At 47.1% G+C, this 27,287-nt stretch overlaps 1 protein-coding gene across 1 annotated transcript in view; it reads right to left on the bottom strand.

Annotated features, from left to right (window-relative positions):
• Positions 1-27,287, bottom strand: part of LRGUK (leucine rich repeats and guanylate kinase domain containing) — a gene marked incomplete at its 3' end in the record, with an annotated part of 110,887 nt that overhangs the window by 30,524 nt on the left and 53,076 nt on the right. The window contains exons 11-16 of the mRNA XM_080665161.1: positions 26,315-26,434; positions 21,888-21,984; positions 17,068-17,181; positions 13,964-14,165; positions 13,547-13,642; positions 2,559-3,800 (exon numbers count right to left, since the gene is read on the bottom strand). Of these exons, the coding sequence (XP_080521287.1) occupies positions 2,559-3,800; positions 13,547-13,642; positions 13,964-14,165; positions 17,068-17,181; positions 21,888-21,984; positions 26,315-26,434 (1,871 nt within the window). The remainder of the gene's footprint in view (positions 1-2,558; positions 3,801-13,546; positions 13,643-13,963; positions 14,166-17,067; positions 17,182-21,887; positions 21,985-26,314; positions 26,435-27,287) is intronic.

The raw sequence follows: 27,287 nt of genomic DNA, 5'->3' as shown, positions 1-27,287 counted from the left end.
ACGATTGATGTTGATGTTTCTCTCTCATCAATGTTTCTCTCTCTCTCTCCCTCTCCTTTCTTTTTCAAATCAATTAAGACATATTTAGAAAAAAATATAAATTTCCTCTACTGCCCTTGAAATACCATTTGACATACATTCAATTTTGTGGATACATACCTTTTGTGTAAGGTAAGACACATTTATACAGGTATTTAGTCATCAATTACACTTTAAAGTACAGAATGCCAAACACAACTTAGCATGCCACTGTATACACAGTATAATAAGCATTCAATAAGTATCTTGTGACTTTTTAAGAGTTGAATCTTGGGTTGGCTGCTTTGCTCACAATATTCTCTTTCTGGGAATGCAGACTCCACACACTCCAGGAGTGGGCACCATGGGAAGGTCTAAATATGAGGGAGTAGACCGGTTTAGGAATGAGCCTGACCCAAGCTGGGCCAGAGTCTTTCGCTCAAGCTTTAAAAAAATCTTATGATCAAGGAACACTTGAACTGATCCCATTCTAGCGGTGGGAGCTGCCAGTTGTTAGATGAGATGAGATGTAAAACTTGAGAGATGTTAGTGGCCAAGTTCCCAGCCATGTGCAGAAACTGATATGCAGTCATTGGTATCAAAGAGAGTAAAGGCAACACGGAGGAGAAAACAGAGAGAAGAACTGACGAGAGTCCAGGAGGTGATGAGAGTCCAGGAGGTGGCAAGGGTCCAGGAGATAAGAATCAGCAGATGACAAAAATATGCAGATGACAAGAGCACAGGTTATGTTCAACAGCTGGTTCCCAATCTCTGCACCTCCGTCCTCCCCACGGTTTGGTTGTGTGAGATGTTCCATTCCCGTCTAAGAAATTCACATTAGCTGGCTCGGGTTGGACACCTGTCACTGGCCAGCAAAAGAATCCTGATGGTCTGAATACATGAAAACGAATTCACCTGAATCCCGCCCCCCCCCCCCCCCAATTCTTTTAACGGATTCAACCAGATGGTTGGGCATAATGAAGGCGTGAGCTAATTGACAAGAGGCTCCTATTCAGAGAGGGAGGCAGGTATTCATTTTGAAACACACTTCAAACAAAAGTAAGCTTAAAGCAGTATGTGCCAACAGGACCTGAAATGTTGCATCACAGGGTCACGCGCCAGGAGATCGTGTCCTCTGGCCTTCAGAGGTTCCCACACGTCGACTGTGCATGTGGGAAAGACCAAGACCCCCACACTGCAGAGGCTTCCTTCCTCGGGGTTCCTGCTTCCGGGCCCCTCAATAACGTAGGGGGCAGGAGAGTGTTTCAATCTAAAAGCGTTTTTTCTAAGGAACAGAACAAAACTTAATGGCAACACAACACTGCCTCCCCCAGCTGACTCCTGTTGGGCTCATATGTGTCTGGACACCAGGGCTCTTGCTGACACCTCCTTCACGCCCAGTGCTGTCAGCTGGCGGGGAGGGGGGTGGGGGGAGTGGGGAGGGCGGGCCCTGCTGGCTGGTGTCTCTCTTTATAAGGGCTGCTCTTCCAGGCTGAATAACCAGCCACAAAAGAGGCACCGAAGGGCACAGACTGGCTGTCTTCTAAGAACCCAGTGGCTGGCCTGGGCGGTGCGGGCTCCGGTTGCAGAGGGAAGCTGGGTGTGGACTCAGCGCCCTGGCCATGCTCTCCGTTCTGGGTCAGCACTTCCTCAGGGCACTGGCACTGCTAAACCTTGGTGCCCTGGCTGCCCCTCGCTCGCAGCCTCTCCTGCCGACCACCCTGCTCCTCAGCAGACACTGGATTCTGGGGTGCAGCAGGGCTTCTGTCGTGTGATGCCCCCTCGTGTTTTGGGGTGTGTTTCTCATTGGTTTGCTGCCTGGAAGCATCATCCCCTTGGACAGAGCTCTCTCTGGTCTCGCGGGTCCCTGGGGCAGGCTGCGGGGTGGGGGCCGAGCCATCCTGCTCCGGGCGGTCTGACGCCGGCTCTCCCTTCCAAGCCCTTCCCCTGTGATGAGCCTCTTCTTTTCTCCTTGGACACCCCATGGAGGCGGGACCATCCGCAGTGGACTCTGCATGCTGGGGAGCTCTCCTGAGGGCCAGCTGACCCTCCTGGGAGGGCTGATCACCGCTGAGGGTGATATTTTCTTGAGATAACCCTCCAGCACGCTCTCTTTTCGAAGACGGCCCTTTTTTGGACATAGCTACCTTCTGAACCAGGTCATTTGTGGGGAGGTTGGCATGGGCCTTTTTTCTGGAATGTTGTCCTTTCCCCCTTCCCTGTTCCTGTAACCCGGGCTCTCCAGGCGCTGGCTCAGCAATCTCGGGGGCGTGGGCTCTGCTTTTCTGGCTCCTCTGAGGGCTCCGGGGAGGGCGGGGGTTAGGGGGGGCGGCGGTCTCTGGGCTGGTGGGTCTGCTCTGGGAGTCTGGCTGCAAGGCTGTCTGGTGGCTTCCGGGCCGGCACCGTTGTCAGGTGAGCTGGTCCTCTAGTTGTCTCTCTCTGGGCAGGAAGTTTTTTTTTCCTCGCTACTGCTTGCCGCACGGGCTCTTGGTTTGGGGGTGAGGCTTGCATATCCGGAATCTTCTTGCTGGAGCGGCCACCTTGGGGTGCTTGCCTCTCCTTGGCAGGCCTTGCCTGATGACGGGCACCCTGGTTCTGAGGCAGGGGCGTGGGAAGGCGAGGGAGCCTGACTCCTGGGGCCTCCTCTTCCTGGGGCAGATCAGGGGCAGGCTGGGGTGTGTGCTCCTGGATGGGGGGGCTGATCAGAGGGAGTTTCACCTCCCTGACGCTCTCCTCCTGGACGTGCTGAGGACTGTGGCCCGGATGGGGGCTCAGGTGTGGTGGTGGTTTGGAATTTGGGGGGCTGATGAGAGGAAGTTTGCCGGGGTCCCCTTCCTGAGCTGGTGGAGGCCTCGGAGAGGGCGTCATGGGTTGATCTGGGGCTGGGCGGGGTGCAGGGAGTAGGGGTGAGGGCCTCGGGCTCTGGAGGGGAGCGAGGACCCGCGGCTGGGGCAGCCTGCTGGGGGCCAGCCGGCTTCTGGAAAGCAAAGCCGCTGGGTCTTCCCTGTCCTGGGGCTGCTTGCTGTTTCCTGGATCTTGGGGGTGCGGTGGTCCTGGGAAAGGAGTGCTGACCCTGACTTCCGCCTCTGGGGCTCCCTCCTCCAGGGGTTGTTGAGAATCTCCCAGCGATGGTTGGAGCATCAGAGCCCCTTCGAGGTCGGACGGCTGTCCTGGGGGATCATGATGGGAACTGCCGGGTGGCAGATCGGCTGACTCAGTTTCCTCAGCCTGGCTTCTCTGAGGGCTGAGGGGTGTCAGGCCAGGCCCCTGTGGAGGTTCGGCAGAGGACGGGTCAGTGGGGGTCACCTCGACCTCCCCTGACTCCTCATTCTGGTCTGGCGGAGGGCTGGGGGCTGGAGGTGGGTCAGGGAGCCGAGGGGGCCCCGGCCCTGCTTCACCTCCTACTGGCTCGGATTCCCCGGCCTCATCTTCAGGGGGGTTTGTGGTGGTTCTTGTTGAAGAAAGAGCTGACTGTGGCGCATCGCCCTCCTTCTGGTTTGGGGATGTGGCCTGGGCCTCCAGGGGAATGCTCAGAGCCGAGGAGCTGGGCTGTGCAGGAGCCTCAGCGCCGACGTGACCACGGGGAGAAGGCTCTCCCTGAGGGGTGGCTCCCCCCCGACTCAGCTCCTGGTTCTGGTTTTCAGGGACCTGTGTGCAAACCTGTCCCCCAGAGAGACGCTCTGCTGCCGGGCCGTCTGCCTGCAGTTTTGCCAGGCGCCGGGGGGAGGGAACCAGGTGTGCTGGGACCCCGGAGGGCGTCTTCTTGTTTGAGGGGTCTCCTGCTTTGATATAAAAAGATGTTAGCTAAGACTCTCTTCAGAAGTTAATCACAAAAAATACCTTTCGCTTTGCTGCACCCAGACCCTTGGAAAGCATGAGATGGCACATATAGAAGAATACAACCATCCCTTCCCCTGGGGGTACTAAGTGTCCAGAATTCTCTCAGTTAATGGAGTTTAGAACAACCTCAGTCAACTGAAAACATGCACTTTAATGAATAAACATAAAGAGGTTACTCACAGAACCAAAACTTATACTCAGGTCTGAGAGTGGCAAGAACATTTGCTAAGTGAATGAGATTTACATTTCCCCACCTTGCAGGCCCAGGCTGCTTTCAGGGGCAGGAACTAGGAGATGGGTGTCTAAGCCAAACAAAGTCCCCCCCCCCCCCGCCCCCAGTTTCCTTGTTTACTGGCAGCGCCTCAGAGACACTGAGCTCTGTGGGAGGCACACCAGCTCACCAATCCCAGCAGGTGCATGAAGCTCCGCAGCACTCAGGAAACAAGTGCCGGATGGAAGAAGGAAGGAGAACCCTAAGATCCCAGGGAACCCTAAGGCACCGTGGCTCAGAGGTGCTGCTCCCGAGGATCCTCCATTCAGGTTGTTACCCCACCTGACCCCCGGGGCCACCCTTTTCCCTTCGAGTCTTCCTTGGCATCCAAAATGGCTCTCAATAAACATCACATAAACAAAATGAAAGACAAAAAATCACATGATCATTTCAATCGACACAGAAAAAGTATTCACCAAAATCCAACACCCTTTTGTGATAAAAACCTCTCAGCAAAGTGGGAATAGCAGGATCATACCTCAACATGATGAAGGCCATACATGACAAACCTACAACCAACATCATACTCAGTAGTGGGCAAAAATTAAACCATTTTCCCTAAGAACAGGAGCTTTCACCACTCTTATTCAACACGAGAGGCCCAGTGCATGAAATTCGTGCACAGGTACAGTCCCTAGTGGCTACCGGCTGCCAGCCGCCTTCCTTCATTCCGTGTTTCCCCCTGGTGGTCAGCGCACAGCATAGTGAGTGACTGAGCTTTCACTTGGTTGAACTCCCGAGGGGACCTTTGCATATTAGGCTTTTATATAGAGAGATAGCACTGGAAGTCCTCGCCACAGCAATCAGGCAAGAAGAAAACATAAAAGGCATCCAAACTGGAAAGGAGGAAGTAGAACTCTCATTGTTTGTAGATGGCATGATACTGTACATAGAAAACTCACCAAAAACCACCCACCAAAAAAGGACTCCACCAAAAAATGACTAGACTTAATAAATGAACTCAGCAATGTAGCAGGATACAAAATTAACATTCAGAAATTGATGGCATTTTTTTAAGACTATTTTTATTTGTTTTTGAAAATATATTTTATTGATTTTTACAGAGAGGAAGGGAGAAGGATAGAGAGAAACATTGATGAGAGAGAAACATTGATCAGCTGCCTCCTGCACACTCCCTACTGGGTATGTGCCCGCAATCAAGATACATGCCCTTGACCGGAATCGAACCTGGGACCCTTGATTCCGCAGGCCAACACTCTATCCACTGAGCCAAACCAGTTAGGGCTTGATGGCATTTTTATACACCAATAATGGACTCTCAGAAAGAGGAACTAAAAAACAATCCCATTTACCACTGCAACAAAAAATTAAGATACTTAGGAATAAATTTAACCACGGAGACAAAAGACCTGTACTCAGAAAATTACAGGACATTGAAAAGATACAAACAAGTGGAAGAATATACCATGTTTATTGATTGGTAGAATTAACATCATTAAAATGTCCATACTACCCAAAGCAATCTGTATTTTCCATGCAATCACTGTTAAAATATCAATGGCAGATCTAGAACAAATGCTCCAAAAATTTATATGGAACCATAAAAGACCCTGAATAGCTGCAGGAATCTTGAGAAAGAAGAACAAAGTTGAGAGATCACAACACCAGATATCAAGTTATACTGCAAAGCCACTGTCCTCAAAACAGTGTGGTATTTGGCACAAGAACAGGCATATAGGTCAATGGAACAGAATAGAGACCCCAGAAATCGACCCAAGCCATTATACTCAATTAATATTTGACAAAGAAGGCAAGAGCATACAATGGAGTAAAGACAGTCTTTTCAATAAATAGTGTTGGAAAAATTGAATAGATACTAGTACATGCAAAAAAAATATGAAACTAGACCACCAACTTACACCATACACAAGAATAAACTCAAAATGGATTAAAAACTTAAAAGTCGTGAAGCCATAAAATCTTAGAAGAAACCATAGGCAGCAAAATCTCAGACATTTCTTGTAGCAATATGTTTTCCAATATATCTCTAAGAGCAAGGGAAATAGGAGAAAATAAGCAAATGGGACTACATTAAAATAAAAAGCTTTTGCACAGAAAAAGAAAGCATCAACAAAATGAAGAGGGAGCCCACTGTATGGGAGAACATATTTGCAAATGATACATCTGATAAGGGGTTAATTTCCAAAATATATAAGGAACTCATACAACTTAACAAAAGGAAGACAACAACCCAATTAAAAAATAGGCAAAGGACCTAAATAGACACTTCTCCAAAGTGACATACAGATGGCCCAGAGACACATGAAAAAATGCTCAAAGTCAATGATCATCAGAGATGCAAATTAAAACAATGAGGTATCACCTCACACCTGTCAGATGGCTATCACTGAAAAATCAAGAAATGATAAGTGCTGGCAAGGATGTGGAGAAAAGGGAACCCTAGGGCACTGCTGGTGGGAATGCAGAATGGAAAAAAGTATGGAGTTTCCTCAAAAAATTAAATATGGAACTGCTATTTGACCCAGTGATCCCACTTCCAGGAATATATTCTAAGAAACCCGAAACACCAATAAAGAAGAATGTATGAACCTCTATGTTCATAGCAGCACAATTTACAATAGCTAAGATCTGGAAACAGACCAAGTGCCCTTCAGTAGATGAGTGGATAAAAAAGTTGTGGTACATTTACACCACAGAATACTACGCAGCTATAAAAAAGAAGGATCTCATACCCTTTGAGACAGGTCCCTTGGAGGGACCTGAAGAGTATTATGTTAAGCAAAACAAGACAAGCATCACATGATCTCACTCATATTTGGAATCTAATGAACAAAAGAATCCAATGAACAAAATAGATCCAGAGACACAGAAGCATGGAACAGACTAACAAATCTCAGAGGGAAGGAGGGCATGGATGGGTGGGGAGAGATTAACTGGGGAACTTATATGCATACTAGAGGCCAGGTGCATGACATTCATGCACTGGGTGGCAGGGGGAGGGGAGTTTCCTCAGCCCAGCCTGTGCCCTCTCACAGTCCAGGACCCCTTGGGGGATGTCCGCCTGCCAGCTTAGGCCTGCTCCACTCAGGGAGCGGGAGCGCTGCTCAGCCAGAAACCGGGCTCTCTGCTCCTTAGTGCTGCCTTGGAGGCGGGAGAGGCTCCCACCACCGCCACTGCGCTCACCAGCCATGAGCCTGCTGGTGAGCCGGGCTTCTGGCTGAGCAGTGCTCCCCATGTGGGAGCGCACTGACCACCAGGGGGCAGCTCCTGCATTGAGCATCTGCCCCCTGGTGGTCAGTGCGCATCATAATGACTGGTCATTCTGCCGTTTGGTTGATTTGCATATTAGCCTTTTATTATATAGGATATGCATAGTCCATGGACACAGACAAGATTGTGGTGGAGGCCTGGAGTGGGCATGGGTGCAGGGTGGAGGGACCAGTGGGAAAAAGGGGGGGGGCGGGGAGATGTGTAATACTTTCAACAATAAAGATAGATGTTTTGTATAAATGCTCGCAGAGGCCACTGTCAATGGCAATGCTGCAGAGGGGGACTGCTTCCTTTGTTCACTATGACAGCAAGTTCTCTGAGTGACTTGGGTCTCATGGACAGTCTCAGGGACACCATCACCCCAATAAGCACTGTTTATGATAGAAGCCCTGCTGTTCTCTTGTGTCCCTATAGCACCTTAAGCTAGTCTAAGGACATGGCACTCAGAGGCAGCACAGCCTAGAACAGCCCTGAAGAAACTAGTCTCAGCTCACTTTGGGGGAGACCAAACAAATCAGGCCCCCCAGGTGATTCCCAGGGTGGGCCATCCCCAGAGTGAAGCAGGCTCTTGGCCGCCATCCCCTCTCCTGCACAAAGATGAGCTTGGACTTCTCCAGGTAGTGTAGGTGCGCATCCTCTGCATCCCCTCAGACCACACGTCTCTGTGGAAGAGGGTGGGGACAGGGAAGAGCTTGCCTCTTGGTAGGGTTTCTGGGGGGATGCCCTGTTTATCATTCTTATCTCCCGAGTTTACATTGCTTATAAATTAGAACACAAATTTAGTTAAGAAACAGGTTAAAACCAAATATAATAACAGTGAAAATACCTAGAATAGGCAAACTCATAGAGACAGAAAATAGGTTAGTGGTTACCAAGGCCGGGGAGAAGTTATTACTTAATGGATACAGAGTTCCTGTTTGCGGTGATGGAAAATTTTGGAAACAGGTAGTGGTAATGTTTAGGCAATATTATGAGTGTAATTAATGACACTAAGTTGTATACTTAAAATGGTTAAGATGGCACATTTTATGTTATTTCTTTTTACCACATACAAATCTAGAACAATATAAGAAGAGTGAAACCCAATGCTGAGGTTCTTTAAGTCTTCCTGGTTTCCTGCAATCAGACATACAGGATTTCCCCCAACTTCCACAGCTTAACTGTTCGTGTAATTTGCCAAATGATGCCATACCCTTTATTATTAGAGATAAAGGCACCACTTTATGGACTGGCAAATTGATCAATTTCCCGTTTGCTCATCGTCATCATCAATTTCCTCCATCATTAGTCAGAATTCTGAAAGACTTGCAAGTATAATTTCATTTTATGATCTCTATAGCGAGAACGCAGGGTGGAAGTTGGATTGGCTCTTTAAAAAGTTTTGCTAGAGCCTGGTCGGGTAACTCAGTTGGTTACCCAGCTCAGTTGGCATCCCAATAAACCAAGGTTGTGGGTTTGATCCCTGGTCAGGGCACATACAAGACTCAATCAATGCATGCATAAATAAGTGGAGAAACAAATCGATGTTTCTCTCTCTTTCTCTAAAACCATTGAAAATTTAAAAAGGAAAAGAAAAGCTTTACTGGAAGCACTGACTATTCCAGAAATGGGCTGTATGGAGACACATGGAGGGTAAAGGTATCCCTTACACTGAATTGTGAATATAGTGAGTTTTTCCTAATTTTACAGAAACTATATTGTTTACTTGGCTTTTTTTGGTCTTCATAGTTTAGAAATATTTACCTGTATTGCTATAGGGAAAAAAATAAGATAATTATGTACTTTAATTGATACACACTTTTAATTAATGGTAGGTCTAAAGATCTCGAGTGTTTATAATTACTCTGTACCCAAAGTCACCATTTTATACCTGCATGGAACAAAAATTCAGTTAGTCTCTCCTCTGCTGTAGGTTTAGTTTTTTTGGGCCAGGCTGATGGGCCTGCTATAAGCTCAGGATAACCTGGGGCTTACTTTTACCACTTTGTGCCACTCTCATTGTTTAAGAAAAGGAATTAAAACTGCATTCTGAGTTACAAATAAACAACATAGAACTACTAGAGATAAAATCATCTGTATATATAAAAGCCTAAGCGACCTGCGGACCAGCCGGTTGCTATGACATGCACTGACCACCAGGGGGCAGATGCTCAACACAGGAGCTGCCAGAGTGACAGCAACTTTGCAGAGCGCCCTCTCGCACTCCGGGACCCCTCGGGGATGTTGGACTGCCGGTTTTGGCCCAATCTCTGCAGGCCAGGCCGAGGGACCCCACCAGTGCATGAATCCATGCACTGGGCCTCTAGTCATTATAACATCAAATATTTGGGAATAATTTCCAGTATGCATTGATACAGGATCCCTGTTTCTATGAAAAGAATGCTGTTGGCCATCAGGTTCCTGTGTGTACTAACATGTAACATAGATGCTCTAGCCAGCTGGGCATACCTCAGCTCCGAAGACTGGATTCTAACAGTGTTCCATAATATTACATAGAGTTGACTTTTTAAAAAAGAAATGGGAGTTTAAGTGATTTCTCTAAATTAATTATTTTTGGTGACATTGAGAATACAAAATTAAGGATTCCTACTTTTAGTCCAGTTTCTAATTGCTCAGACAAAACTGTCTTTCACAGGATAGGGGTCCCACTTATATAAGTAATATAAATATTTATATAGATATACCTAAACTACAGAAATTAACATCAGAGTGCCAGGCAAACAGGTGAGAGCCGGCAGGGCTTGTGGCAGTGACCCTGATGGAATCATAACCTTCACCTGGAGGTAGCTGTGGTATGCCTGCCTCTAGTGAGCCTGTAAACACCTGGCCCCGCCCCCTCACTGAGCCTGTAAACACCTGGCCCATGCTCCTTGGCAATACTTCCCTGCTGTGAATCTCAGAGGCCCAGGCTCTACTCTTGGGCCACTAGAGACACTACAAAAGCTTAGAATATGGACAATGTTAATGAGAATTTTTTAATACTCACTTGAATAATGTTTAGGCTCCACAAAAAAGTCAAATTCATCCTTAAACCATCAACTAAGAAATAAAAAAAACTTCCCCAACAAATTATCTGTATAAATAAGAAAGTAAGTGGCATCTTAAGAAAAACATATTATATTCTAAAATACTAAACCTGCCAGAAAAACGGGGGCTGTTGGGTTTAGTGATTTGATATATTAATCACAAAAACTCCCATCTGCTTTTCGAAAGATGGAATTCTATTAGTCAATAACTGGATGGCCCTATTTCAGTTATTAATTGATCTGAGAATTTACAAATTCTATAATTCATACTTTTCATTAAGTCAGACAGGGCTAACCTAATTAGTGCAAAAAAATGAAGTTTTATTATACCTTTAAAAATGGGAGTCCATTTTCCTATGCACACATTATCTGGTCTATTAATTTCCTGAATAGCAACTGCATGCAACAGAGTTTCTGGCAGTTGCAGAATAAGAAACGATGAAGATGGATCCCCTCCCCCTACTCTGTCCCCCTATGGCTCTTCCCCTCCCTCCCCTGCTGCGCGGCGCCCCCCTCCCCCCACCCCCCACCCCCCTCCGCCCCTGGCTGTTGAGTCAGAGACAGAGTCCTGCACAGGCACCACCACTCAGAGGTGCCCCAGGGCCACGGACCCAGAAGCGCACTTTCCTCCTTACTCAGAACTGGTCAGGCTCGGGGGACTGACTCATGTTTACCCAAACCCACAAGGGGCTGATTTAAAAGCCAGAACTCCAATTTATTAATTTACAGTGGGAGATGGGCCTGGCTCAGGGATTGGGGTTGGGTGTTCTAACGTAAGGGACAGCCCCCAACGGGACAGGTCCACCCGGGGGACCAAATTAAAGATCAGGAGAAGGCTGCTGGGTCAGCAAGGATTTAAAGCAAAGGGAGCCAGATTTCCTCAAGAGAAACTTCCACCAAGCTACGGAGGCCTCATTAGATAGACAGCGCTGCTGCGGGGCGCGGGGCGGGTGGCGGGGGGGGGCGGGGGAGCGGGGGGGGGGTGGGGAGAGGGCGCGCGGAGTGCGGGGAGCGGACACAGGTACTAAAGAGCCGCTGCCTGATGCAAACACACCAACGCCCAGGGACTGTGGACTGAGCCCGCCCTCCACTCCTCTGCCCGTGCCTGTTTCACACAGGGCACACTTTCCTCAGGGGCACTACAGGGGGTAGATCGTCCTCTCCTTACTCGCCTCTAAGAGACACGTGTAGACGGGGAATCTATCATTATCAGTAGGGTGGTAGCAGTTTCACCTGTCCTCATTCTGGAACACCCGGGGCCCCTGACCTGGGGAGACGGTGCAGTTACAGAACCGCACAGCCAGTGTAACTGGTGGATTCGGGACCGCCTGCCCCGGCCTGGCAGGACGCACTGGCTCTGTCCTACCTGGTCAGAGTCACAGGGGCTAGAAACCACGTGTACACCAAGCTGTGGGCATCCACACAGCAGCAAAGTCTCCAGTTAGCATTTCACAATGAGCAACATGTGAATGTGGTTCCGCCCATTAGTGGCATCTTCTGTTTTTATTATTATGGTGGTAAAATAACACGTCACATAAAATTTACCATGTTAACCATATTTAGAGAGCACAATTCATTGGCGTTAGGTACACTCACAGTGTAGTGCAACCATCACCACCACCTGTCTGCAGAACTCCCTTCCTCTTGGGGAAAGGAAACCCCGTCCCACTCCCCCAGCCCCTGGCCACCACTCTTCTACTTTCTGTCTTTAAGGCGTTCGCCTCCTCTATGCGAATCATACAGTATTTGTGTTCTTGTGTCTGGCTTATTTCACTTAGCATGATGTTCTCAAAGTTTATCTATGTTGCAGCATGTGTCAGAATTGCTTTGTTTTTTAAGGAAGAATAGTGTCCCATTGTATGCATACACCACATTTGTTTATCCATTCATTCTTCCATGGACATTGGGTAGCTTCCCCATTTTGGCTGTTGTGAACAATGCTCCCATGACCACAGGCATACAAATATCTGTTCATGTCTCACTTTCAGCTCTTTGGGGGCATATATGCAGAAGTGGAATTGCTGGGCCACAAGGTAATTCTATTTTTTTCATTTTCTACTTTTTTAGGTAATTCTATTCTTAATTTTTTGAGGGACCACCATATTGTTTTTCAGAGCAGCTATATCATTTTACATTCCCAATTTCTTTACATCCATGCCAACATTTTTTTGTGTTGTTTTTGTTTTGTTTTGTTTTGTTTTTTTATAGTAGTCATCCTAGTGGGTATGAAGTAGATCTGGGGGAACCTTATAAATACATTTCAAATGACTTAGGTTCCAAAATTCTAACTTTAGAATCCTTGATTCCGAGGAGATGTACTCACATACCCTACACATCACTGCTGCTCACACACGACCCATGAGGCAGTGGGGAGCATTAAATCCATTTAGAAGGCAGTAACCTGAAGCTCAGAACAGTAAGCAGCTTGCCTGAAGGAGCGGCAGGACCAGAGCTGGCTCACAGGCTCTGACCCGCGCTCTTCCGCTACACTCTGTGGCGCAACTTTTTGAGGGCTAGGGCAGTGGTCGGCAAACTCATTAGTCAACAGAGCCAAATATCAACAGTACAACGATTGAAATTTCTTTTGAGAGCCAAGTTTTTTAAACTTAAACTTCTTCTAATGCCACTTCTTCAAAATAGACTCGCCCAGGCCGTGGTATTTTGTGGAAGAGCCACACTCAAGGGGCCAAAGAGCTGCATGTGGCTTGCGAGCCGCAGTTTGCCAGCCATGGGGCTAGGGCAATGCAGAGAAATCTCTTGGACTAAAACAACAGTAAATACAAGCCTGCCAAGCAGAACATCATCTCGAGGGACCCTATGGGAGCCAAACCTCTGGAAGGCTGCGTTCTGACCCGTGAGGCTGACCATGCCTGGTGTGCTGCCAGCCTCCCAGGCTCTGCCCCGCACATCCCTGAAGGGCAGTCCTCTAGGTTCCCCTGTGGCCACCAAGACAAGCAGAGGTACAGGCCCAGAGGGCTCACTCAATGCGGCCCGTCTGTGGGAAGGATGGCCCCAGAGGAAGTGTGGGGATTAAGGAGTTACACGCAGCTTGAGCCTGGTTGATAAGTATTTAACTACTCAAAGATTTGTTTTCCTCTCCTCACACACAAATTCTGGCACCAAATGGCTAGCACTGTACCTGCAGGTGGAGCCAAACCTGGGGCGGTGTCCTCACCCAATCCAAGGTACTCCTGAACCAGCTGACTCAGCTGTTGGTAGGCAGCATCCAGATCATCTGTGGCAAACGAGAGTGTACTTTAAAGCATCAGAATCCTATCAACATATAGTCAATTGGCAACTGTGTACGATAACAATTTTTTAGCTCCATTTAAGTTTATGAACATTGTGGTGGGCAACGTTCTAGAATGGCCCCACGACATGGACAAGACCTGGGAATAACCCTGGGACTGAGGACAACTCCTGGCAGGGAACCAACAAGAAAACAGCCACAGTCCTACAACCACAAGTAACTGCACTCAGCCGACAATAACAATATACTTTGAAGCAGATTTCTCCCCAGTGATCTTCAGAAATAAAACTCTGCTGCGTTACCAACCTGCATTGATCACTGCATCAAAAAATCCTGGAAATTTCTGATTAATTTTAATATAATGGTCCACCCTGGAGACAGCAAATTCAATCTCTACACGACTGAAGAGCCCTTTCCTCCGCAGATGTCCCTCATATTTTTTCTTGTTCATGGGTAGCACCAGGATATACCGAGGTTCAAAATAGGTGAGCTTCAAACTTCTTACACCCTGCACATTGAAAAAAGATTAGACACAGAGACAGGATCTAGAAATAATTTTGGAGATGTCTGAAAACGTAAAGTATACTAAGTAATATTACATTGAAGAATTTCTTTTATAAGAAATAACTAGCTATTATTTCCCTATAAATATCTCAATTGGATTTTCATTACTGCTCCCTCCTCATCAAATATTAAGTTATCATTGGAAATATAAGAACTCATTCTACCTGGTATCCTCTAACTCAGTGGTTCTCAAGTTTTCTAATGTCACGACCCTTTAATAAAGTTCCTCATGTTGTGGTGAACCCCAACCATAAAATTATTTTCATTGCTACTTCATAACTGTGATTTTGCTACTGTTATGAATTGTAATGTAAATATCTGTGTTTTCTGATTGTCTTAGGCAACTCTGCTAGCAGTTCTCAACCTGTGGGTCGCCTAAGACCCACAGAATTCTCAACCTAGAGTCTAATCATCCTAATGAACATGACTGTCCAAAAAGCAAATGGCCTGATACACATAGGTACACGCAGGGCAGTACTGCTTCTTTATTACTGAAGAGTGACTTCAGGTCTACATTCCAAAGGACTCCTGGCAGCATCAGGACAGAGATCTTACCAGAGAGGAAGGCTCCTCTGTTCCCTTTTGTCATCTCCCTGGGACTCCTCCTGTTCCTTCACCAGCTCCTGTCACAGCCTCTCCCCAGAGCTCAGGACAGCCCAGCTCCAGATATCGCGATACCCGTGCAGGTGGAGGTGTTAGCTCCCAGGGACCCCGTGCAAACCCTCACCTGAGCCCGTTTCCTCATCAGAGAAATGAGAGAGTTACTCTCATGGACCCGGCAGCTCCTTCCAGCTCAGTCCTCTCACCAGTAGCTTCACCCAGTGTTCAAAATCTTTGTTTTAAAAATTCAGGGGAAGAAATACAGGCTCTTTTCAAAAACAATTTCTAAGAGTCAATGGAAAAGCAGTTGGGAAAATGCTTTCACTGGAGAGAACTGGGAGTAAAGCCTGACTTACGGACTCAACCTCTTGGAAATGAGCAGGAAAATGCTCTCAGGGAGGAAAATGGGAAACCAGGAGCTACACTGAGAACTGCTGAGCTGCAAACAGGTGAACGCAGGGAGCTGGAGAGTTTTGGTACTTAAAATGCATCAACTTTCACCTCTTCCTTGTCCAAGGAAGATGCTGTTGGGAAAAAGCCTTTTATAAAAACAATGAAAACCTCTTTAAATATAAACCCAATCCCATGCAGAACGACAGGGCGAGCAGGATTTGAAGTTGGGAAAGTATTATATACATTTTTCTGACTACAAAAATGTTAGAGCCCCCAGAGCAAGGACAATGGGCCAGGTATGGAACCTCACCAGGGCAGAAGCCCCGGATGCCTAGCAAGGGGCAAAACTGGGGAGACAAGCACCTTGCCCCCAGGGTAACCTATCCTCCCCCAGCACAGCACTGGTCACATGGTTTGGACCCCTGATCTTCCATGTCACTCGGTTTCCTCTCTAAAGACAGCATCTAGGCCTCAGTGGTATTTCAGCTCCAGGCCTAGAAAAGCAGCAAAACCAGACAAGTGGTGCCTTGGCTGCCTCAGGACCAGCTGCATTGACTAATGACCGCCTGCCCTGGCACTGACCACTCAGTGGAGACCACGACCCTGAAAGAGCACCCCTGGAAGCTGATGAATGGTCTATTGAGACCCTCCCCTGAAACCTCCCCTAAGATTTCCACCTGCAGGAAAGAGACAAATGTGCTCAGGACAAAGGACCCAGTGTGCGCTCTCCCTCCAAGGAGCACGCCCCTGCCAGTCCCTCCCCTTTTCCTCCCCCCACAGGCATGTATCCCCCAACCTCTAAGGGACCCCATGAGACTTGCAACCAGGGGAGCAATGGGCAGCAGCAGCTCGTCCTGGGTAACCCCCCTGACTCTGTCTCCAGGGCCCTCTTTTCTCATCTCCCTGGGACACTTCCTGTTCCTCCACCAGCCAGCAGCCTGGCTGGCCCCTGTCACAGCCTCTCCCCAGAGCCAAGGCAGCCCAGCCGAGGCTCTCCTGTTGCTTCTTCCATGCCCTTCCTTGTGTCACTCTCCGAGTAGATTTGTGCTGCCATCATGGGCCCGATACCCTTTGGCTCAGTGCTGTGTAGCCCTTCTCTTTGGATACCTCCATTCCCCATCTCCTTTTCTTAAATAAATTCAATTTTTCTTTACTCACCATCTGAGATGGCTATTTAGCCTGCTCGCACACCACTGACTTTAGCCTTTCAGTTAATAAGGCCATATTTTAAAAAACACATGAGTGGAATAGTCATGCTTTTCCTTTGAATCTTCACTTTGGAGAAACTTGTGTTTTAATACAGAAGATTAGTGCAGGGAGATGGGGTATTGGGGCAGAGAGAACGCCCCCCACTCTTGAATCCTGCAAGTCTAACTTGCTAAGAGAATGAAAATACCGCAACCGGTGAGCCGGCGGAGTCAAATGGCAGCAGAGCCCGCATCCCCACGGAGAATGAAGGAACAAGGTCACCTGCATGGCTGCCACCGCCCTGAGGGGACAGGGAACCAGTTCCACACCCTGTGAGAATCAGGCTTCATCCAATATCACTTCACAGAGACACAGCCCAGGCTCAAAAGCAAAAGGATAATCTAGTGAGAAAATGGCTTAGAAAATAAACCCAAAGCGGCAGTTTTACTCATAATAAATGCATAAACTATGAGTAATACACTTCTTGTATTGGAATCTAATTCCTGTCACTTAATTTTTATGTGTCTTGCCTCCCACATGCTAATTGTAAACTTAAAACCTCATGCCTCCGTGTGCATTCTTCTTATGCCTAGCAGGGTGCCACCCCAATATAAATATACAAACACGCACATTAAAAATAAGTTGATTGAAAGAAAGACACTTACTTCTATTTCCATATGAACACAGCTGGCTAAACCGTCTCTGGCGATGCCTTCTATGGTGTCCCTACTCAATCCGTAATTGTGATCATTATAATTAAATGTGAGAATGAATTTCGCCTAAAATTTAAGAAGTACAAAGATTTTCCTATAACAGCTGCCATGATGAAATTTAATATAAAGAAAATTATTTGGTGTCTTACTTTTTATATGAGTCCACAAAACTTACCAACATTACCAATAATATAACAATGGGCCTATGAACATTAACATCAGACTGTGATGGAGAAGTTTATTCAGAATTCTCTGCTGGCAATAACAAATTAGGTTTTTGGAAATAATGTGCTGACAAAATGTGAGAGAGTGAAATGTAGAACAGGTCATTTTGCTTTCTTGCCCACCTCCTGCCCAACCTGCTCCATAAACCTCCATTAGAGACAGAAAAACTTAGTTTGCCCTCTGCCTCAGCCACTTCGGCTCTGCCAGCACCCTGGGTGGCCCGGAAAAGCGTCCCTTCTCAAAAGCTTGCTTTGCCAGGTAAGCCCGAAGGCCAAGGATTACAGGGCTGTCCTGAAACCTCTGCGTGCTGAGCGGGGCCACGAGGAACAGACCTATCCTGCTTTTCCTTATAAGATGCCCAGCTCTTCCCAAGCTGTACTCCCTTGCAAAAATCAAACAAACAAACAAAAAAACACATCTCTTAAAATTGTCTGACTCTTTCTCTGACGATATTATAGTTATGAAAGCACTAGGTCTAATCTAAATAGGGAGGCTGATGACAACAGAAGGAATAGAAACATGGACAGCTCTGACTCCTCATGTGCATGTTTTGAAATAAATTCTGAAGTGAACCTGCAAGGCTGACCCCCCAATGGCAGCATCCTCAGTGAGAACATGCAGTTAGGAGTCCCGAGCTACCATGCGCCTCCTGAACCCCCGTTCTGGAGATGTGTGAGGACAGGACAGGCTGTCTGTCAGGGGCAGGGTAGAAGGCCAGGAGACACTGGGTGCCTCTCAGGGTGGGATGGGCTCCGGGAGATGTGCCTGCTGCGAAAGATGAGGAAAATCCACCCCCTCAAGTCAGAAGAAGCTTATGTCTTAGATTCTGGAAGTTAACTCAACTATAAGTATCCTCAATAATTTACCCTCTCAGTGTCAAACCCTCTTTGCTCTGTGGAACAAATACTGTGACTCCTTTTCTTTTAATCTATGTATTATAACCAACTAGATAGATAGATAGATAATAGATAGATAGATAATAGATAGATAATCTACCAGGAATGTTCTTATCTTGTTTACTGTGACTCATCCTGTTTTCAAAATGTACCTTGAACCGGGTTTAAGATGTATACTATGAGTGTGTTTACTTTGGGGACAAGGGCCTCCCTCTGTGGATCCCAAATACAGTTTCTGGAAGGATGTAGGGTGGGAATTACTCACGCACTGTGCTTATGTATAAAACAGGCCCTGTTAACTTTTTTAAATAATAAGATTAAGTGATACTCCTTTCATTTCTCCCTGCCAGTGAATTTCTTAATAAATAGCAGTAATCATATTTCAGAAGCCTCTTATTTGCACAAAAGAAGTAGGTAAGTGGCTGTGTCCATGGACATGCTGGGGGATGATTGCGTTGGGAGGTGTGCTAGGGGAGGGTGTGTGGAGATGGGGCATGCCAGGGTTATCTATCCAGGGGGGATGGTAAGTGGGAGAGGGCAGGCCGCCTGAGGGGGTGTCCTGTAGAGGGGGTTCTGTGCACAGAAGGCTGAGTGTGTGGCTACGATCAGCAAAGCTGGCAACGTGTCCTGAGTTTATAATCTGTAGGTTTGTCTCTCTTTGTAAAACAGTCTCGAGCTCACTTTTAAGGAAAGAGAAGGGCGTCAGAAGCAAAATTCAAGTTGAAGGAACTAACATTATACTGAAGTCATATGTCAGCAGAAGAGGTGAAAATGAGTGATTCTCAGACACATAAGGATTTCTGTAGAGGGAATGAAACGGTAAGACTAAATACAGCATGGAGTACAGTGATCTCACTGACGAGGTACTGAAGCAGACTTGATTACGGGTATGATAGGCAAGGTGTGGAACATCAGGGGAGCACGTGGGCACTGAGAACAGATGCACCAAACTGAGAAAAAATGCCTCCAATCCAACAAGAGAAATCAACATCGATTTTGGGAACTAGTTGTCTTTCAACCCAGAGTCTTAAGAAAATGCTTCTTGCTAATAACAAGATAACTCCTCAGATCCCTCCTAAAGCTTTTAGAACTGTGAGGTCCCAGAGTACTTTTGACACATTAAACTGAACTGTCAGCACCGAGGCCCAGGAGGGAACATACACAGCATCTCCGAGATGTACCTCTGACAAGGTCAGAGGGAAAGGGCCTGGGACTGGAGGGCTTCTCACTTGGGCTTCTCTGCAAATGTCAGAGGAAGCATGCTCCGTGGTGCAGCTGGTCGGTCGTAGAAACTGCTGCGGGGCCTGCGCTGGAACGTTCTGTGCTGATGTGCACTGAGGTAGAAGCCAGGCTCCTTATTGGGGAAGGTGGGGCACAGAAAGGAGGGCAGGAAGGATGCAGCTGTAAGGGCATCACTGGTGGGTGGTGGTCTTTCAAAAGCAGAAACAGAGACTCACCCTTAATCTGGCCCTTTCATAAATTTCAGGGGGAACAGTGGTGCAGGATTCCTTTGGTGATGGAAAGAATGATAATATAAACAGAATCAAGGCCCTTGGTGAAGAGAAAATAGGATCACAGACTCACTGGTAGTGATGGAGACATGAGACATTCCTTTAGTTCCACTGGGGTCATGGGTGGATGTGTATTGACATGAGCATACACTTTTGACAGATAAAACAAACAAAGGTTGTGGGGGTTCCCTTTGCAGGTGAAGGTCCAAAAAGAACAAAAGTGAAGGGATTAAGAAAAAAAAAATATATATATATATATGAAACATAGACTACAGTGTGGTGATAGTCAGAGGGAAAGGGGTGGGGGCGGTAGAGGTGAGCAAAGGAGGGATACATGGGGATGGAAAGAGACATTGCTTTGGGTGGTGAGTGCACGATGCAGGATGCAGATTACGTTTTATTGAAACCTATATGGTTTTATTAACTGACTAGAGGCCTGGTGCATGAAAATACATGCACTGGGGGGAGAAGGGGCCCCTCAGTCCAGCCTGCCCCCTCTCACAGTCCAGGAGCCCTCAGGGAATGGCCTCCCTCTGGGGGAGGCGACCGGCCAATCACGGGGAGGCAACACCCCCATCATGCCTCTGCTGCTGCCTGAGGCGGCTTGCCTAAGCCTCGGCATGGCCCTTGTTGACTGAGCCTTGGGCCCGCCCTCACAGCAGCAGCCACTATTCACAGCTTGCCTGAGCCTCAGGCTGGCCCTGGCAGAGACAGCCACCATCCGCAGCCAGCCTGAGACTCAGGCTGCCGCTGTGGCTTTGTCCGGATGGGATGTCCAGAAGGATGTCCGGAAAACGTCTGCTCTAATTAGCATATTACCCTTTTATTAGCATAGATGTCACCCCAATCCTACTATCTAATAAAAGAGTAGTATGCAAATTAACCATCACTCGCTACACCTCAAGCTGCGCCCACCAGCCAATCAGGAGTGAGTATGCAAATTAACCCCAACCAAGATGTCTGCAGCCACGGAGCGAGCAGGAGGCTTGGGTTTCCCTGGTAATGGAGGAAGCCAAGCTTTCCGCACACCCTGGCTGGCCTAGGCCTCCACTCAAATCTACAAAGTTTCAATTATAGAAGATAAATAAATCCCAACAAAAATGGCTGCGGGCACGGAACAAGCAGGAGGCTTGGCTCCGCTCAAGGCTACAAAGTTACAGTTATAGAAGATAAATAAATCCCAGATACCAGGGCCTCCACTTGGGTCGCTGGGGGGCATGGCTGGCCTGCAAACCACCACAGGCCCCTCGCCCAGGCCACCCCACGCCCCAAGGGAACCCCCACCCTGATCCGGGACACCCTTCAGGGAAAACCAGCTGGCCCCACCCGTGCACCAGGCCTCTATCCTATCTAATAAAAGAGTAATATGCAGATTGACCATCACTCCAACACACAAGATGGCTGCCCCCATGTGGACAGAAGATGGCCACCACAAGATGGCCAGCAGGGGAGGGAATTTGGGAGGGACCAGGCCTGCAAGGGAGGGCAGTAGTGCGTGATCAGGCCAGCAGGGGAGGGCAGTTGGGAGGGACCAGGCCTGCAAGGGAGGGCAGTTGGGGGTGATCAAGCCTGCAGGGGAGGGAAGTTAGGGGTGACTAGGCCTGCAGGGGAAGGCAGTTGGGGGGGACCAGGCCTGCAGGGGAGGGCAGTTAGGGGAAAACAGGCTGGCAGGGGAGCAGTTAGGCATCAATCAGGCTGGCAGGGGAGTGGTTAGGGGGTGATCAGTCCGGCAGGCAGAAGCAGTTAGGGGCAATCAGGAAGGCAGGCAGGCGAGCGGTTGGGAGCCAGCAGTCCTGGATTGTGAGAGGGATATCCGACTGCCCGTTTAGGCCCGATCCCATTAGGTCTCTGGGCAGAACCCACCCCCTGGAATGTTCAATTTGCAAGCTTTTACTTCTATTTTCTTAAACCATCTACTCATCAGTCTTATTGAAAATTTATAATACTTCCTCTAAGATCATAAAATAAAGCAGCCTGTGGACAATGATGTATTAAGTGGATTAAGGAAAAACAACCCAATAAGAATACATCTCTCATAACAAACACGAAATGTAATTGTTCTTTTTATTACTATTTTCCAATATTCCTACCAGAGCACATGTATTTCTTGTACAATAAAAATAAAGGAGAACATTCTTACCATGTTTACCATTTTATTAAAAGCCTCTTCAGAGATAAATTGGTAATCAACTCGATCCCCTTCTCCAAAATAAGGGGGTCTTGTGGTGTGACAGGCCCTGAAAACATAGAACAGATAATCTACTCTGTATCTCGTAACTTAAAATTCAAAATGGAAATGAGTTCAGTATAAGGTATATTAGAAAAAACTGAAATTAACCCCAAAAAACGTAAGTGATTATACTCCACAGCGCTGAAACGAAGTTTGGATTATCAACACAATATATTTACTCATTGTTACAGGTGACCTTCTGAGCCACCTCCGCCACCATCACATAATAATACTTAGGGGAGTAGAACAATAGTTACTACTCACAAATTTTCCACCCAAGTGTTTTCATGTTGTCTCTGATCCACGGCGCTCTCTCCACTTTCCTCTCTCATCCCTTCACATGGTTGCCCTCATGATTTCAGGACTCAGTTTAAGTGTCACCCCCCTAAAAAGCCTTTCTTGAGCCCTTATTGCTGGATTCTGCACCTCTTCTTTACACTCCCATTGCCTCGGCCCCTGCGCCAACTGCAGCCCAGTTGCTTGTTCAGGGCCCGCTTCCCCTGTTGCCTGAGGGCAGAAGTGAGCTTGCCCACCGAGCGGCCAGGACTTGTGCACACTGTGGTGAACCTCCTCTGGGAACCCAGGGTTCTGAAGCTGAATAGAATTCTCAACTCAGCTGTCAGAAATGGCATCGCCACTCCACACCCCAATAGTTCTCTATCACCAATTCTCCATAGCCTTATTTTACCTGGGTACCAGGCTTTTCCCCATCTTCCCCAGCAGGACATGAGAATCACGAGGGGAGGACTTGCTCTTATTTGCCTTGTTCCTGCTGCATTCCCAATGCCTGGTCCATAGTAGGCACTCACTGACTATTGGTAACACGAATGGAGAAATGCAACATGTGAAGTGGACAACAGCTGCGATAAACTCCATTTCACGGGTGACTATAAAAATGTCTTGTCCGAGGCCACAGAGCAGCCCAGTGTTGCTCCCAGGACAAACTATGGGTCCCGCCCAGCTCAGGTCTCTTGACTTCATACCACTCTGACTTCTGTAAATATTAAGCTCTTAACGTCGCATTTAAACCGTATACTCAGGAAAGAGAGCAGACTGTCAAATCATGGTGACATTTGTTCTGTTGTTTGAATACACTGGCATTTCCTTACACACCCGGGCAGGGACCTGAGACCCTCTGTCCATTGGTGTCCTTGACAGTCAGGAGAGATAAACCAGCGGCTCGGCATCATTCCCACAGCGTAGCCTTACACACTGCGCCCAATCTGCACGCTCAACACAGCAACTGAGCGGCAGGCGTCGCTTCAGAATTTGTAAAAGGAAGACAAAGCAGAGCAGCCCTGTACCTTTTTTTTTTCTTTTATATTTTTATTGATTTCAGAGAGGAAGGGAGGAGGAGAGAGAGATAGAAACATCAATGATGAGAGAGAATCATTGATCAGCTGCCTCCTGCACACCCCACACTGGGGATCAAGCCCGCAATCCAGGCATGTGACCTGATCAGGAATGGAACCATGATCTTCTGGTTCATAGGTCCACACTCAACCACTGAGCGATGCTGGCTGGGCCCAATCTACTTCTAAAACCAGAAACAAATAGTAAAATCAAACCTAAGACAAGAGCACAATCTCTTGGTCACAATGACATTTGTTATAGCACCAATTATGCTTTTAATATTTATATATCTGGATATGCAATTTAGCATATGAAAACTTCATTGAGTGCCTTGGTCTTGGGTCAATGCAATTTAAAAAGGGAGACAGAACACCAGGAGAAAATAAAATACATAGGAGGAAAAGGAGAGATTTAAGCAAATGAGAGAAAGTGCCTGTAAATGCATAAATCCACAATGAAAGTGCCTGTAAAGGCATAAATCCATGCCTTTTCTCTTTTCACTTAATTAAAAATCAATAACATTTATGTTGGATGAAGAATAAAATATAAGAAAATATAAAGAAGAGAAATGACCTGCCCTGATGTGCTTTGGTTTATTATTGATTTTAATCAGAAAGTTGCTGCATAAAATTGTATTAACTATCTTATTTTCTCAATGGATGAAATTACTAGCTATATAATGTCCTATTTCTACCCAGTGATATTCTTTGATGGAATTCCTACAGTGATTTGCCATTGGACAAGCCCTGACTACTGCCCCCCGGGATGCAGTGAATGGCTGGCCAATGCTCTGGACCAGTGAGGGAGGTTCACTAATTCCATCCAGAGGAGAAAAATAGCAGTGGCAGCAGTAACAATACAGAAGCACCAGCTAATTTTAGGATTTCTGTTCTGCCATCTTTTGCCTCCATACAAATGGCACATGACACTATCAAGGTTTGAGTTCCCTATTAGATTACAAATTTCATTAAGACAAGGACTTTGCCAATCTCCTTCCTACTGTATCTTCAGGGCCTAGCCCCTGGGAGGAACTGCGTATTTACTGAAAGAATGGATGAACAAATGAATGAATCCTTCCATCTTTTCTTATACCCATCAGTGAAGGTTGGGGAAAATCACCTATGCTTCCCATTACAGTAATTTCCCACAAAAGTTCCATATAATACCATTAATTAGTTCATCCATTTGCTCACTCAACCAGTAACTCATTCAATGAACAAATATTTATCATGTGTGTATTAGGTGCCTGCCACCTGCTGAGCCCTGAGAACTCAGTGGCGAGCAACAATGACATTGGTCCCTACCCTCATTGGGCTTACAGATGAGCAGGTAAAACAGACAGTAAATGAATCCATCACACGCATGATGAATAAGCATTCTAAGAGGGGAAATACAGGATGTAATGAAAATGGATAACTGGGGGGCCCATCCAGGTGAGAATGCAGAGGCAGACGGGGTCAGAATCTGGGTGATGAGTTCATAAACACCTCTTAGGATACCTCTGACCCAGCGTGCCTCAGCAGTGCATACCAAACCGAACCTGAGGGGCAGGCCACCAACCACTGGCCACGCAATCGGCTCCCAGGAAGTGTGAGGAATCCTAATCAGAGATCTTGGCTCTCCTCGCTTTGGTTTTCTAGAAGGTTCCAGGCTTACATATTAGCACAGTAGTCAGGATACACCCCTTTGCCCTGATTTGACCTTCCACTCTCTGGGTTCACTTATCTTTTACTACAGGTCCAGTGCCCCTATATGAGCATAATGGCACTCTATACTTTTTTTTTCTAAAATTAAGTTTTAATTTATTTGTGTTACTTCAGAGCTCTTAAAATATATTAGTGAGTAAATTATTCTTTAGTATTTGTGTCCTGAGGTGGTGTGGATGAGGAATGCAATTTTAGATATCTGAATAACAGACCTGCTTAAGTAGCATTTGCATTGTTTGAGCATGTGCAGCTTAAGGGAAGGCAGCTTCCTGTAACAGCATTAGCACGTAATTTGCATTTATTTTCCTCGCTGTCCTATATATCTTCGCAGTCACGTCCTCAGCTCGCGGACAAACAGCACTAATCTACATGTAGTTTCTTTGCCATGCAGAAAAAATAAAAGTGGAAACCGGTGTAAAAGACCACAGTGATCATTCTAAATCTGATGCTCAGAAACTCTTTGGAAGTCTGTAAATCCAGCTGAAGGTTTCTCTCGGAGGTTCTAGTTCTCTGGATATTTCCTCTATTTTATCTAAGTCATTAGGGAATTACACAGCAACATATTTGTTCCAGAAAAGCAGCAGCGAGCTGAGTGCTAACGGAGGGAAAGGAAAGAGAAGGCTTTGCCTGCCACTTCTCAGCCCTTCTCCTGAAATTTACCTCAAAGGAGAAAGCCGGGCGTGGGGATGAGGAGCTGCATGCTATACTGTGGGCGTGGGGAGGAGGAGCTGCATGCTGTGCTGTGGGCGTGGGGAGGAGGAGCCCATGCTGTGCTGTGGGCGTGGGGAGGAGGAGCCCATGCTGAGCTGTGGGCGTGGAGAGGAGGAGCCCATGCTGTGCTGTGGGCGTGGGGAGGAGGAGGAGGAGCCCATGTTGAGCTGTGGGCGTGGGGAGGAGGAGGAGCCCATGCTGTGCTGTGGGCGTGGGGAGGAGGAGCCCATGCTGTGAGACTGGGAGGCTGCGTGCCACACATCACAACATGGTGATCATGCTGCCACGCCGCCAGGCGACAGGATGAGCCCACGTTCCAACGCCGCTCTGCGTAATTAAAACGTGTATTTCCTGACCTTGGAGAGTGACTTCGGCTGTCACTGAATTAAAGTTAAACATTTGGAGGATTAAAGTAAAAAAAAAAAAATACAGTGCACATAACAGTGTAATAAATGGCGAAAATTTGGATAAGCCTTCTATGCACGCATTTGAACTTGCTTCAAATCAATAGTCAAAATTAGCAATCTCCAACCTTCCGCAGCCTCACCAGCCAATGAACAAACTTACCCGTATCGGAAGTAAGTGCTGAACTGCCTGCAGAGGCGGTGGGCGAGTTCTCGTTTCCCACAGGCTTCAGGACCGGCTAAGACCAACATGGGGTACGGGGCGTCCAGGCTGGGCAGGGTGCTGCAACACAGGGCAGGGTCAGTGCGGGGCCTGCTCCGCCAGAGTGGGGTGCTAGCTGCACTGGCACGGAGACTGAGCACCTGCCATGCGCACACCCCGCACAGCAGGCGGGCCCCTCCTCCACACGATGCCAAAAATACATTCAAAGCACAGATAACCCGGGAAATCCAAGTCTGTGTAAATCTAACTTAACAATTCTTTAAAAAGAAAACAGATGGTAAGGTATGGTAATTCTTGTTTGATGAAGTATTCCCCTACGGATTTCAAAATGAAAGAAGTAAGACTGCCCTCTGAGAATTTCACTTTAACATCCCTACCTATTGCATTAGAACACCGATATGCAAAGAAATGGTAATAACTAAAACTCACCCGAGCAATTACTATGTCCCAGGCACTATTCTAGGAGTCTTACATGTTTGATCTCATTCAGTCATCACAGGAAGCCAGTGGAGCTATTTCTGTCATTATCCCCATTAACACGTGAAGACTGGAACACAGAGAGGTTAACTTGCTCAGAGGAACAGCTAATGAGTAAGAGCTGATGTATGAATGTCAGCATGGCTGCTGGGCCTGAGGGGCTGGTCTAAAGAATGAGTTTACTAGTAAAACCTCCTGCAACATGGGGAGCTAAAGTGTTGGATTCTACTCGTGACACTAATTATAGAATAAACAGAACATTTTAAATAAACGTATGGCTGAGGGGTGAATTCTAGGAAGAAAGGGGGTGGTGGCAGCATGATTTTTCAGCCTCTCCGAATACCCACAGAAAAACTTGAGAGCAAAAGCCCACGGAAAACATGTATCACAAACCAGGGGACAAGGTATCTCCACGAACCACAAATCTGTGCAGGAA

The sequence above is a fragment of the Plecotus auritus genome, assembly GCF_963455305.1.
Source record: "Plecotus auritus genome assembly, chromosome: 4".
NCBI lineage: Eukaryota > Metazoa > Chordata > Mammalia > Chiroptera > Vespertilionidae > Plecotus > Plecotus auritus.
This window is presented reverse-complemented; position numbering and strand designations above follow the sequence as displayed.